The 14,815-nt window shown below is 47.8% G+C and overlaps 1 protein-coding gene across 2 annotated transcripts in view; it reads left to right on the forward strand.

Annotated features, from left to right (window-relative positions):
• LOC146334045 (mesoderm induction early response protein 2-like) overlaps nt 1-14,815 on the forward strand; it is a 67,291-nt gene that overhangs the window by 39,722 nt on the left and 12,754 nt on the right. Inside the window, exons 6-12 of one of the 2 annotated variants that reach the window (XM_084825086.1) lie at nt 4,465-4,571; nt 4,997-5,066; nt 7,231-7,382; nt 7,833-7,914; nt 10,434-10,528; nt 12,750-12,877; nt 13,330-13,466. In XM_084825086.1, coding sequence (XP_084681212.1) covers nt 4,465-4,571; nt 4,997-5,066; nt 7,231-7,382; nt 7,833-7,914; nt 10,434-10,528; nt 12,750-12,877; nt 13,330-13,466 — 771 coding nt within the window. The remainder of the gene's footprint in view (nt 1-4,464; nt 4,572-4,996; nt 5,067-7,230; nt 7,383-7,832; nt 7,915-10,433; nt 10,529-12,749; nt 12,878-13,329; nt 13,467-14,815) is intronic. The other variant, XM_084825087.1, reaches the window with a different exon arrangement.

Raw genomic sequence — 14,815 nt, forward strand, 5'->3', positions numbered from 1 at the left:
CAAAGGCAGCCCCACATAGAGCACGTCACAGTAGTCCAGTCCTGAGGTTACTGGTGCCTGTACCACCGTGGCCAAGCTTTCCCTGTCCAGGAGAGGCCGTAGCTGGCGAACCAGCCGAAGCTGGTAAAAGGTACTCCGAGCCGCAGCGACCACTTGGGCCTCCAGCGACAGCAATGGATCTAGGAGTGCCCCCAGACTATGGACCTGATCTTTCAGAGGGAGAGCAGCCCCATCTGGAACAGGCAATGTGCCTGTCTCCCGAACTCAGGAACCACTCACCCGCAGGGCTTCCGCCTTGCCGGGATTCAGTTTCAGTTTATTGGCCCCAATCCAGCCCATTACTGAGTTCAGGCACTGATCCAGGACTTGCACAGACTCTCCTGATAGATGTCACTGGGAGATGGAGCTCATCAGCTGATGATTCATAGTGTCATCAGCATACTCTTGCCTAGGACTGAGGCTTATAACCTGGAGCATTCAGGGCCCCACCCAGGACTCAGCTGCAGCACACCTGAGACTTCTGGAAGAAGTCCTCCTTGTGAGGAGTTCCCTACTTGCTAGGAGTGCTTTACTCATGAGGAGCCTTCCTTTGCAAACAAGCACTCCTTTTCACAGGCATTCTGGCTTGCCTCTTGAGACACCAACACACGGGGGGGCTAGGGGTGGTTGCTCAGCCTTTGTCTTAGAGTTGGAATTCCTCTCCTCTTGTGGGGAGGGACCCACAGACATCTCCCCCGAGGGCCCAGGCTTTCCCCTCAGTGCTGCATGTCTCTGGGAGCTCTAGCTCCTCCTATGAAGAGGATTCCTTCACCAGGGGCTTCGCACACACATGGTACCCTAAGCATAGACAAACACATGCCAGGGAGGAGAGTGAGGCTGAATCCCCTGGATTACAGGGAATTTTATTCAGGTTGTATTCAAACCTATAACCTCCTGCCCCCACCTGAGCCTTGAAGTGATTCAGTCCAGGAAAGTCTTTCACGCTTAAGTCTACTCTTTAGCCTGACCCTTGAAGGGAGCTTCAGCTCTCTGCAGTTCGAAAAATGACTCTGTGTGTGATTTCTGTTCCTCTCACCATCTTGAGTGAGCTGCCAAAAGAATAATATTTTAACTAGGGCAGTCAACCAATCCAAAGAGTTACTTTGATTTATAGTATTTAGATTTACTAATAATACAGTATTTTCAGTATTTAGTAGTATCTGTATTTACAGATTTACAGTACAGATAATATGTCGACTCAGAAATAAACCCCACTGTCTTCAGTAGGGATGTATGAAAGTCATTTACCTTTTAACGAAATTGATTCGAGGTCGGGGGGAGGCGCTCCATCCCTCCCCCCGAAATTCTGGCCGGGGGGGGGGGAGGCTCTACGTCCCTCCCCACCAAAATTCTGGCCGGGGGGGGGGGGGGAGGCTCTACGTCCCTCCCCACCGAAATTCTGGCCGGGGGGGGGAGGCGCTCCGTCCCTCCCCCCCGAAATTCTGGCCGGGGGGGAGGCGCTCTGTCCTCCCCCCCCCCGAATCCTGGCCGGCCGGGTCCGCAAATGGCAGCGGCCGTAGCCAACGCTGCCATTTGCGTCCCTGCAGTCAACTGTGATAGGCTACGTAAATGTTTACGTAGCCTATCACGGCTGGGTAAAAAAACAAAAAACGTGCGTACGCAAATGGCGGCGCCCATGGGCACCGCCATTTGCGTTCCTCACTTTGGCACGTCTTAGTCTACGTAAACTTTTACGTAGACTACGGTGAAAATAAGGGGAATGCAAATAGCGTAGCGTCTACGCTATTTGCGTTCCCCTTATTTTTGCCGTAGTCTACATAAATGTTTATGTAGACTACGACGTGCCAAAATAAGGAACGTAAATGGTGGCGCCCATTTGCGTACGCGTGTTTTTGTTTTTACTCAGCCGTGATAGGCTACGTAAACTTTTACGTAGCCTATCACGGTGTTTTTTAAAATTTAGCCGTGATAGGCTACGTAAATCTTTACGTAGCCTATCACGTTTTTTTTAAACTTGGAAATGGCAGCGGCAGCCAGTCGGAAGACCGGCAGCCAGAGCCGCCGCCGCCAGGAAGATTCACCGAAGGTAAGTCTCGTCCCGGAGTCCTGTCCGCAGACCATTTCGCCACCGATTTCGGGGGGCTGAATGCGCTGGCATTCGGCCTCCCCGAGATTTGTGGCGAAATTCTCTGACATTCCTAGTCTTCAGTGGGGCTTACTCCTAGTTAATTATGCATAGGACTGCAGCCTTAATCCTATACCCTTTAATTCAGGGGTGAAGAACCTGTGGACTTCCCGATGTTGTTGGACTACAACTTCCATCATCCCTGTCCATTGGGCATGCTGGTTGGGGCTAATGGGAGTCAGTCCAACAACTCCAAGAGGATCATGGGTTCTTTAATTGGTGTGCACGGCAATCCTAAGCACATTTACTCACAAGTCCCGTTTGAGTTCCATAGAACTTACTGTCCAGTAAGTATGGTTAGAATTGAAGCCTTAATAGCTTAAGGGTGCAATCTTATGCATGTTTAGACAGAAAAAAAAATCCTACAACTCCCAGCATTCTCCAGTCAGCCATGTTGGCTGGGGAATGCTGGGAATTGTAGGACCTTTTTCTGTGTAAACATGCATAGGATTGCACCCTAATAATATGATTACTTTTAAATGTATTTGCATATTACCAAAATGTCTTGGACCTTTAGAGTGCATTTAAAGCTTCAAGAGGTGGTAAACAACTTGGTTTGTATCCAGGGATGGCTTTGTGTTAGCAGAAAATATTTCTCCACTGAGTAGAGTGTCTCTACTCAGTTTTCTCCAATCCACCTTACCTACTTCACCCCACTCCTTGCTATGCTCCACAATGTTCCCTCAACTCTCAAGAACAGCTTTTCAGGGGACAGGACAGAGGGGGTGCATGGGACCTGGGGTGCGGGGGAGAGGGAGGGAGGGAGAGAGGGAGGGCGAGAGCATGTGGGAGAGGGTGAGAGCGCTCATGGGAGAGCGAGGTCAAGCCCTCTGCGGCTACCAATTCTTTTCACAGCAGGCTCTCTCCCTCCCCACCAAGCGTGCTAGATTTTACAAGTTGTTATTTAAGCACATAAAAGTTGGATCAGACCAAAGGCCTTTCTAGTCTGGCATTCTGCTCCCACAATGGCCAACCAAATTCCCCAATGGAAAGCCCACAAGCAGGACATGAGTGCAGTAGCACCCTCCCACCCATGTTCCTCAACAGCTGGCATTCAAGGGTATACTGCCTCTGAACGTGTTGAGTAGCCACATGATAGATTTATCCTCCAGTGGTTGGTTGGTTGGTTGGTTGACTTTTGTTGTGTTTCCACCCCATCCCTGGAAGCCAAGGATAACACATGTGTGTGTAAAATTATGCATGGTGTGGAGAAACTGGAAAGGGAGACCCCTCTCTCATAATACTAGAACCCCATGGGGTCATTCAGGGAAGCTAAGTCATGGGAGATTCAGGATGGACAAAAGCACATTGGTAAAACAATGGAATTCACTGCCACAAGATGTAGTGATGGCCACCAACTAGCTACTTTCAGTATTTTAGAAGTTGTTATTTAAGCACATAAGCAGAGCCATGCTGGATCAGACCAAGGGCCTATCTAGTCCATCATGCTGTTCTCACAATGGCCAAGCAGATGCCCCTATGGGAGGCCTACAAGCGGAACATGAGTGCAATAGCACCCTCCTGCTCTTTGTTCCCCATCAAACTGGTATTAAAAGACATACTGCCTCTGATACTGGAGGTAGCATATAGTCAACATGGCTATAGTAGCCACTGATAACCTTAATCCTCCAGGAATTTCTTAAAGAGAGCAATCCTATGGCCCCTAGACAGCATCGGGGGGGGGGGGGGATAGGATTTTCAGATTCCTGGATCCGAGGCCAGAGACAGCACTCCAGCCTCAGACCCAGGAGTTTGAGCTTCCCTCCCTGTCAACAGCCAGTGCATAGAGAACAACACCAGCTGCCTCTACAAGCTCACAAATGCAAGCTTGGAAAGGAGGGAAAGGGGGTGTGCTAGTGGGTGGGGACGGCTTACGCCATATCCCCAGCTCCCCCCAGCCTTCCCCCCCACACAAAAATGCCTGTCTAGCTAAATTGCAGAGCGGGAGGTGCAGTGCGCCTCCCGCTTTGCTTTGGATACTCGTAAGCCTCCGAGTTCAGAAGTTTACAAGTATCGAGGGCAGATCCAGCAGCATTGCACCCTAAATCCTCTTTTCAAGCAGTCCGTGGAAAGCTGGGTCCATTCGTTATTTGAAAACCCCCCACACACACCCCTTTATAAATTTCACTGCGCTAACTCATCAGCTGGGTAATGTAATTCTGTTAATTGTACTCTCTGAGTACTGTCTGTTTTCTGCTGTCATTGTTGACAAAATTAATTTTCAACGTAAGATTTTTACAAATGAAAGAGAATAAAGCTCTGTTCCATCTTTCCAAAAGCCAACTTGCTTGCTGACGAAGACAAGGACCCCTGCCTCTCTCCCTGTGCTTCCTCCTCAGCTGAGGACTCCGAAGAAGACTCCATTCCCACCAACGACTGCAAGAAGGTGTGTCTTCGGAGCCTGTGATCGTCTCCCCATTGCAGGGGGAGGGGAGGGGCTGAGGCTGAGAGGATTATGCCTTCGCTACGGCTGCCCAGGCCTGAAACGGAAGGCTGGGACTCCTCACATCACCTTCGCCAGAGGGCCATGATGCATTCGCTGCGGCAGTCGGAAACATGGGCCCCTGAGCGTGGTAGAACAGCCTCTTCCAACCTGGTGTCTTCCAGATGTGTTGGACTACAATTCCCAACCATGGGAATTTAGTCCAGCATATTTGGAGGGGGCCAGGTTGTGGCCAGCTGTACTACAAGTTCCCTGGGGAGAGAGAGTGCACCCCTTTCAGCAATAGAATCTGAATAATCGGGTCTTCCCAGATCCTGTCCTGTTCTCTCTCTTTCTCTCTCTATTTTATTCTTAATATTTATTTGCAGGAGATCATGGTTGGGCCTCAGTATCAGGCAGCTGTCCCCCTCCTCCATTTGAACAGGCACAGCGAAAAAGGTGGGAGGCCTTCCTCATTATGGGAGGCTGTAATACTCCAAGCAGCATTTGCATTTGCCAGCAGTGTCCATGTGTGTGTGTTCCAGGGAAATATCCTTTAAGTGCAGAAAGTGTTATTAGAGGAGCCCAAGTTCACCTTCCTGAGTAACTCTGATTTCATCTTTTAAAAGATGAACCATAAAGCAGCTTTGTACTCCTTGCCCTGGTGGCCATAGGCGACTAAGAATCCCATACAGGTGAGTACATAGAATTCCAGGCAGGTGAGTGAGTGGGCTGGTGGAGGAGGGACAGATCTTTCCATTACTCTGCCAGTTGGCTTGGCTTTGCTGCTGGCAGAGGAAGAAAAACCCATGCCTTGTCTTCTTTGCCAACCTCTTTGGTAGAAGGCAATTTTTACTAGCCTGCTAAGAGGCTAGTATCCTGCATTTCCATGCTGGCAGAGGAGGAGGTGGCTTCCCATCCTGTGTAGCCAGTGTGGAAATACAGGCTATTCTTAAGTGTGCTAATAAAAAAACATATTGCATGCTAGTGATTTTTCTGTACAAGGCTGTGTTAAAAAATTCAGGGAAGGCAGTGTGTAACAGCCTTAATTGAGCTATGTGGCATGCACTGCTCTAAAGGTCCAGGGGAGGTCTTCTTTAGTGTTTCATTCTCACAAGAACCCTTATAACAATCAATTTAAGTTGCTGCTGTTCCCATTTCATTTAAAGCCCTAAGTGGCTTGGGACCTCGCTATTTGAGGGAGCACCTCCCCCTGTATGCCTGCCTGAGGACTGAGATCTGTTGGAGGGGCCCTTCTCTGTGTCCCACCAGTGTGAGACATACTATGGTGGGACGTGGGAGAGGGCCTTCTCTGCTGTGGCCCCCCGGCTGTGGAATGCCCTCCCCTTGGAGACCCGATTGGTGCAGACGTTGGTCTCATTTCGGTGCCAAGTAAACACATGGCTTTTTACCAAAGGCTTTGAGGGCTAAAATGCATTCCCTAAAGTAGCACACTGTTTTAACTATTTTATTGTTTTAGATTTTAATTGGTATTAGCTTGTTTAATGGTTGAATATGTTTTTAGCTGTTTAAATGATGCATTGTTTTATACTGTTTAAATTGATTTTATCTGTAAGCCGCCCTGAGAACTTAATGATATAGGGTGGGATACAAATGTTTTAAATAAATAAATTTCACAGGTGGGAACTGAGGGTGACTTTCCTCAAGACGAGCAATTAGGAGAACTGTGTATATATTCCACAATAAAAGCAGATAAATACAATTCTGTTGCCTGGACAATGCAAATTGTGCACTGGAAAAGCTGAATTCAGTGTAGTCTGTGTAAAATTTGCAAATTGAGCACTCTTGCATAATTTGTCTTGCCTTTGTATAATTAATTCTGATTTTGTTTTCATGATTTTCACAGTTCTTCTTTTGCTAAGAATAGGAAGGGGTAAGGGCATTAGAAGTGCCATCCCACAACTCCTGGAAATTTTATTCAGCCACTTTGTGCTGGCTTCTGATGTCTCAGTTCATGCTTTAGCAGCACAGGAAGCTGCCTTAGACCAGCTCAGACACTTTATCCATCTGGGCTATTATTGCCACTCTGACTGGCAGCAGCTCTCCAAGGTTCAGGCAGAGAAGGTTCTTTCCCATCACGTGCTACCTGAACCTTTTACTTGGGAGTGGCAGGGATTGAACCTTCTGCATGCAAACAGGACTCTACCCACTGAGCTATGGTTCCCCGTCCCCCGTCCCCTTATACCAGGCCAGGCTGGTCATCCATCTAAACCAGCATTGTCTAGTCTTGCACATAGGCCTTTCCCCAAACCTCCTACCAGGGATTCCTTTTAACTGGAAATGCTGGCATTCAACCTGGGACCTTCCATGTGCAAAACAGATGCTCTTCTGCTGAGCTTCTGTCTCTCCTTTTTCAAGCGTATCTTTGCAATCATAAGGACCACTGGCTTGCCCTTTCATTGACATGAAAACAGAGGTTCTCGCAAAGCTTTTCACATGATCCCACAGAATCACAACATGCGTGTGCAAGCCCTAGTGCTGAGTCAGGGTGGATCTTGAGCTCCAATGTCCCAGATCTGCATCCAGCTTCATGGTTGCAGGAATGCAAAGTGTTCATCTCAGCTCTCACCTCAGATGTACCTGCTGATGTTTTCTCTTCCAGTGTACGAAAATGACGACCAGTTGCTTTGGGACCCAAACATCCTGCCTGAGAGAGAGGTGGAAGAGTTCCTTTACCAAGCCATCAAGAGAAGGTGGGATGAAGTCTCCATCGCCAGCCTTCCAGAAGGAGAGATGGTGAAGGATAATGAGCAGGTGAGTGTGGCCGTCATTCCCAAACGGGGAGAGGTCCTTGATGCCACTGGGAGTCAGCTGGTGTACCCTGGGGAATAGATTAATTTAAAAGCTCTGGTGAGACCCGAAATCCCCTCCCATGGAGGAGGCTGGCAGTGGCTCGTAGGGGTCTTGTGCAGAGAAGGCTCTTCCCCATCACCTGCTACCTGATCCTTCTACCTGGAGATGCCAGGGATGGAATGTGGGACCTTCTGCATACAAAGTAGGGACTCGGCCACAGAGCTAGAGACCCTGCCAACAATCATTGTTTTGTTGTCCCTCTGTGAAATGAGGTGGTCTGAGCATGACTCTGCTCCTTTGTGTGTCCCCACCCCCAAATTCCTGTTCCCTCACCGTCTCACTCTCACCCCCCCCACACCTCAGCTGCCTAATGAGCCGACCCCCATGTGTGCGCGCGCGTGTGCTCCACAGGCACTGTATGAACTGGTGAAGTGCAACTTCAGCACGCAAGAGGCATTGCGGCGACTCCGGTTCAACGTGAAGGTCATTCGAGGTGAGGGGGCGGGGGAGTCCAGCGCTCCATAGCAGAGGCCCTCTGGCCCTGTCGGAACTGCCTGGGCCAGGGGTGGGGAACCTCTTTCACCCCAGGGCTGAATTCCATTTTGGAGAAGCTCTCAGAGGTCACATTCCAGTGGTGGGCGGGGCCAAAGGCAATACGGGCAGGGCCGAAACACCCAATATGCCAGCATATTGTAGCTTCAAGCTGTTCCTGCCAGTCACTAAGCCTTAGGAGAGGGATTTAAACCTTTTAGAAGGGGTGAGGGGGAGGCACAAAAGCTGGGAAACCACTGAACGGTTGTGGGAAAGGGGTGGGGCTAAGGGAAGGGGGCATGGCCATCTGGGGAACCCCAGGAGGCCAGTTTGGGACCCCAGGCAGGCCGGATTTGGCTTGGAGGCCTGAGGTTCCCCACCCCTGGCCTCAACTCTCCACACTTCTTTTTTAAAATCCTGCCCTGCATCAGGGAGGTGCAGGAGGTATCCATCATTTGTCATTGCCCACCCTCCCCCTTTTATCGTCTTAAAGAACCCTGCAAGGCTTATGCTGAAAGGCTACAACTGGCCTAAGTTGAGCTGTGAACTTCATGGCTGAGCAGGGATTTGAACCCACGCACCTCCAGCCCAAGTTGAACACTCTTATTGTGAGGAGAGCCCTGCTGGATTTTACCAAAGGTCCATCTTGTGCAGCACCCTGCTTCCTGCAGTGGCCAACCAGATGCCTTCGGGAAGCCCGTAAAGCAGGATGTGAAGGCAACAGCCCTCTTTTGCATTCTTTGTTCCCCCCACATTTAGTAATGTGAGGTAGACTGCCCCTGTGCCGTGAGATTCCAAAGACTTAAGTACAAGGCTCTGAGCTCCAAAACACAAAACCGCTCTTTTGAACCCAAATAAAAATGGCAATGGAGGCACTTTGTTTTGCAGCATGCTGGCCTCCCCCAGTTTTTTTAAAAAAAGGTTTTTAATTTTAAAAAAATTCTGAGGAAATAAAAACCAGGAAGGGCAGGGAGCCTGGCAGCCACCAAGAATAGTGTCTGTAGGCACACACACCATGTTGCAGACCCCAGAACTAGATAATGCATGGGAAGTGTTTTGAACACTTAAATGCTAAGCAGTTTTTTATACTTTATATAATGTATTTTAATGGTTTTTAATTTTTGTGAACCACCCAGAGAGCTTTGGCCATGGGGCAGTATAGAAATATAAGAAATGAAATGAAATGAAGCAAGTGGTGGTGATTGTTGTTATTATTAAATAAGGACAAAGACATGCTAAGCTTGTATAAGGGAGGCTGTGGTGTCATCAGCCCCAGCTAAACAGAGCGTCTGTAATGTTGGTGGGCACTAGAGAAAGACCCTTCTCAGTGGTGGCCCCTGACCTATGGAACTCCTTCCTAGGAGATAGAAAGCTGGCTCCATCTGTTGTAGGTTTTTAAAGAGGGTTTTAAAAACTTACTTGTTTGCTTTGGCATTTAAATGAAAATTTTTATTATATATGCTACTTTTGTTACTGGTTCATTTTTAATTTGGTTTTAAAGTTAATTTATGATTTCATGAACTTGTTATACTGATCTAGTCAGTATATTATGTCTTGCGTTGTAAGCCTCATTGGGAAAATGGCAGTCTTGAAAGGTGGATAAGAAATGCTTTAAATAAATAAATGTTTGGGGCAGGTGATAATCTCTAGGGGAGCAAGTCAGGGATGCTGCATTAGACTTGGTTCAGACAACACGACAATGCAGAGTTTGAGTTGATTATGGGTTGAATGTGGATTGTTGTTGAATTGTGGTTTGTTGTGTTGTGTGAACCCAGCTGTGCTAACAAATCATGGTTTGTTGACCACAAATAACCCAGGTTCAATCGATGACAACCCATACTCTTGGTTGTCATGTTGAGTGAACAACCTCTATGTCATTCTGATCAGATTTTGCCGCTAGTCAGGGCTATTTGCAAGTAGGAAGACGTTAAACTACAGAATATAGCAATCACTGCAGAAGTTCAGCTTCCTAACAGCATGGGTTTTCACTTAAAAGTTTTTAAAAATCTATCCCATTTCTAGCCTTTATGAATGCCAGATATGTCAAGGAGGGCAATGCCTGGTTAATCTCAACATCCAGAATTACCTGAAGGCAGGTAACACTCTTGCACTCCCTAAAAGTAAATCTTAAGAGTAAGATTTACTCACCTTCAAATGTTTCTGCACATGTCGCCAGTGTGAGCATGCCCCCTAACTAGGAGGAGGAAAGCCCAGATCAGCGAGTCATGCAGAGGTTTGATGGGCCAGTCTCCTCCAAGGGCAGGGTCATTCTCCTGCGCCTCCTGCACTAAATGATCCAGCAAGATCCAAGAGAGGGAGAAAGGCAGCAGGACTTGGTAGTGAGAGAGAATCTTGTCTCTTCCATTTTAGTTGACAATATTAACCAAAAATGTGCCTCGGCTCTTGAAGAAGTTTAGAAAATGCTAAATGGATGTCTCTTGAAAATAATTCCTGTCTCCGTTTTTGTTGCCTGCCTTTCAGATGAGCTCTGTGCCTGGAGTGAGGAGGAATGCAGGAACTTTGAACATGGGTTTCGGGTCCATGGGAAAAACTTCCACCTTATTCAAGCGAACAAGGTAAATCGGCAGCAGCCGTAGCGCATGCGTTAGCTCGGATGAATTACATGCAGAGCTTGTGGGAGGGCTGCCAGCTTGCAGAAGCACAGACAAAGCCACAGAATGCTGTATTGGCCACCTGTTTGCCTTTGTAACCTGCATGTAGGCTTCTTGTTGGAAGCCATCTGGTTGGCCACTGTTGGGAAACAGGACACTGGACGAGATGGACATTTGTCTGATCCAGCAAGGCTCTCCTTATGCTTTTACAATAGCTAAAAAGGACCCTCCATATTCAGGGGCCATCTACCTCTGAGTAACAAAGGCCAGGGACCTAAAGTGGGGGTGGGTGGGCTGCATCCTTCATGTCCTGCTTGTGGGCTTCCCAAAGGCATCTGGTTGCTTGCTTATGTACAATCAATAAAAACAAAGCACTCCCTGCCCCCCCAGGCTTACAGTCCACAACAGCCTTTCCCCAACTGGCTGCCCTCCAGGTGTAGAATCATAGAATCGTAGAATAGTAGGGCTGGAAGGGGCCCACAAGGCCATCGAGTCCAACCCCCTGCTCAATGCAGGACTACAACTCCCACCATCCCCATTCAGTGTGGCCAGGGTTCTGCAGGCTCTGTGTAAAGAATTTGGGGAGGGAGCTTGCCAGAAAGATTCTGAGATGGAGACATATATTTACAGATATAGGCAACTACATCAGTTTCTAAAACAGCATCGTTGTAAAAGAATTTCCCTTGCGCTCCTTTTGTTCGACCATTATTTAGGGCACAATCCTATGCATGTTTAGACAGAAAAAAGTCGTACAAGTCCCAGCATTCCCAAGCCAGCATGGAGAGCTTTGCTAGATCAGACCAAAAGGTCCATCTCGACCAGCATGGCTGGCTGGGGAATGCTGAGAGTTGTAGGACTGCTTTCTGTCTAAACATGCATAGGATTGCACCCTCAGAGAGACAGGATGGCCTTTACTAAAGCTTGGTTAAACTGGATGCCCTCAGCTGTGTTAGAAGGAAGAATGGGCCATATTCTGAGTGTACCTGTCCTTGTGGTTTAAAACAGGTGGAAGAACTTGTACATATTATTATATATTGCCCCCTGTATAATGTGCTTTGGCCAACAACTCCCATCAGCCTAGCCATTAAAGCCAGTGGTGAGGGATCATGGGAATTGTGGGCCAAAACAGCAGGGTGGCCACAGGTTGCCCACCCCTGTAAGAGAACAATATTTGGGGAAGTCCACCCACGAGACTGTAATCTCTTGTGGGCAATGTAGATATCTGACTGCAAAGGCTGCATGTTTTCAATCTATAGTAATTGATGCTAGAGAAACATTCTTAAAGGAGAATGCTGTGCCTTGTGAGGCAGATTCAGAACTTTAAAGTTGATGAGTTTATATCTGATTATATATCAGTTTGTGTAATTTTACCTATTTTAGCTAGAGGTCCAGAATTTGAAGGTTATTCTATATGTTTTGGGCTTGTGTTAACTTGATGTACATATGTTATCTTTGTATTGATCTCTAGTAACTTTTGTTAAATGTTTGTGTTGTGATGGTCTGATGACTATATGCAAATAAACAAATCTGATCTGCTGGCCCTGGATGATAGGAGCTGTAGTCCAATACATCTGGAGAGCACCCAGTTTGGGAAGGCGGATCTAGAAGATATGATGCAAAAGGGATGGTGAGGGAACAAAAGCCAACTCGGGCACCAATTCTTAACGTTAAATAGTAGTTCCTGTGAGCACCTGGAAAGGAAACCATTCGGGGAGAGGAGGTCTTTCAGCAGAGCAGAGTAAGTGGCCCTGCTTCCTATCTCCCTCTCCCTCCATCTGCTACTGGCTGATGGGATGGCTGCTGCCAGGTGATGGAGGAGCCCAGTGAAGCCATGGGAGATCAATAGTGGCTGGCCTACCTTGCAGGGTTGTTGTAAGGATTCCAACTAGATAATGCATGTGAAGCATTTTGAACCCTTGGAAGTAGTCTACTAGATGGTGAATATATGTGTTATTTATTGTTGCTGTTATTTGTTGTTACTTATTACTATTACTACTGTGGGCTACTACTACTGTTGAGTCATCTGTCAAGGCTCCCCCTGAATGATTCGTATGGAAACCCAGTGCATTGCAAAGGATTCTGGGACGTGCACCCTGCTCATGTAGGTTTGATTCCAGGCAGGTTGTCCCCCCAAATCCCGTCCTTTCTAAGCTTCGCCTCACCTTCTCCTCCTCTTCGTCCACAGGTCCGCACCCGGTCGGTGGGCGAGTGCGTGGAGTACTATTACATGTGGAAGAAGTCTGAACGCTATGACTACTTCACCCAGCAGACGCGGTTTGGAAGGAAGAAGTATGTCTTCCACCCTGGAGCCACGTGCGTGGACTACGATCAGTAATGTTTGGCAGTGCTGGGCCGCAGGCAGCCAAGCACATGGGAAGCTGGAGCACAAGTCCCAGAGAGATCTAGCCATGCTGGATTATGGGAGGATACCACTGCCTCTTCTTTGTCCCCACTTGTTGCCAACCAGGGCCCAGGACACGTGGGGCTCCCACCTTGTCGACTAGGAGGCAGGCCCTCTGTAGAAAGCTTAACCTTGGGGCACTTCCCACTTCTCTGAAGCCAGGTTTCTCCAGCCTCCATCTTGCAGCCCCATCAGTGCACAGAGTGGGAGGCTCCTGGTTAACATCACAGGTGGTCCATGTGGGGTGCTGACACACCCTGCTACACACACACACACACACACACACACACACACACTTTAATACGGTCATTCAGAAATTATCATCTACACGTCTGTTTGGGTTTGTTTTGTTTCCCCCCTGTAGGGACTACGTGGAAAATTTTTTAGACAGCGGAGAAGTAGAAAGTTCCAGCCGCTCACGTGGTTCCCCACCCATCCTGTTGAACACTGGTTGCCTGGACCCTTGTTTCAGGACAGATCACCTGACTATGGAAAGCACAGGTAACACCTTCTGGCTTGCCCTCGGGGTCCTAAACGTCTTCCTGATTATTCCCAAATACACATATATGTGTCTGTGTATGAGTTTTGCACTTATTCAGATGCAAGAGGAAGGTACTCTGCACATACTTAGGAAGCTTCCAGGTCCAGCCTCAGTATGCAGAGAAAAAAGACAATCCCAGCACATCCATTTCATGAAAAAAAAACCCACAATAATATAGGAAGCAGCCATATGCCACATCAGACTGTTTGGCTCAATATTCTCTACTCCAGCCTCTCCCATCCTGGTGCCTTCCAGGTATTTTGGACAACAACTCCCATCATTCCTGACCAATTTATTTATTTATTACAGTCAGATAATTTTCATAGTCAAATGTAATGTTGGTCTTTGCAAACCAGGGTGCTATGTTATTGCTTGAAACCAGAGAGACAGAGAGATTTAAAAGCAACAACAGTAATTCAGAATAATTTTAAAAGAAGAGAGAAATATCCAAGCAGCTACTCAAGCATGGCTGAGGCTGATGGGAGTTGAAGAAGTCCAAAACATCTGGAGGGCACCAGGTCAGGGAAAGCTAGTCTAGTCTGCTCTGCTCTTGCCAACAGAAAGTGTCCATCAGTAATTTCCAGATAGGTAGACAGATCAAGACAGGGTCATGGAAAGCTGCCTTGTAGCATAGCCCAGTGGTAGACCCCCTGCTTTGCGTGCAGAAGGTCCCTGGTTCAATCCCCAGCATCTCCAGGTAGGCCTGGGAAAAACTCCCTGGAAAGCTACCGCCAGTCAGTGTAGACCAGCGCTCCACAACCTGGTGCCCTCCCTACAGCTTGTAGTACAACTCCCAGCATTCCTGAGCATTGGCCATGCTGGCTGGGGCTGATGGGTGTTGAAGTCCAAGACATCTGGAGGACACCAGGTGATCTGGACTGGTGATCTGGTTTTGTATAACGTAGCTTCCTATATTCCTGACTAGGTCAGAATATTTGTCCATCTAGTTCACGGTAATCTACACAGACTGGCAGTGGCTCTCCAGGGTCTTGGCCACAGATTGGGATGTACAGATTTTGTAAAATACATTCTGTCTGGCTTTCGTGGATTGTCAGGTGCCTTTGTTTCTGTCGTCTGCTTGTTGGCAGAAATGGATTTTTCCCTACTTCCCAAATTTGCACAGATCATGTTTGCACAAATTCGCACTTGCGAAAACGTGCAAATCGCCCCATGTGCATTTTCATGCTTCAGCCTATGGGGGAAATGCGCATTTTCAGCCAGTTTTTTTTTTTAAATTTTACGCATTTTTCTGCAACTAAGTTGGTGTAAAATGCCAGAAAGTAAAAAACAAACAAACAGTCCACAAGTC

Source organism: Heloderma suspectum, chromosome W (assembly GCF_057233095.1).
Source record: "Heloderma suspectum isolate Gila_16-S chromosome W, 16-S_ref, whole genome shotgun sequence".
Classification (NCBI taxonomy): domain Eukaryota; kingdom Metazoa; phylum Chordata; class Lepidosauria; order Squamata; family Helodermatidae; genus Heloderma; species Heloderma suspectum.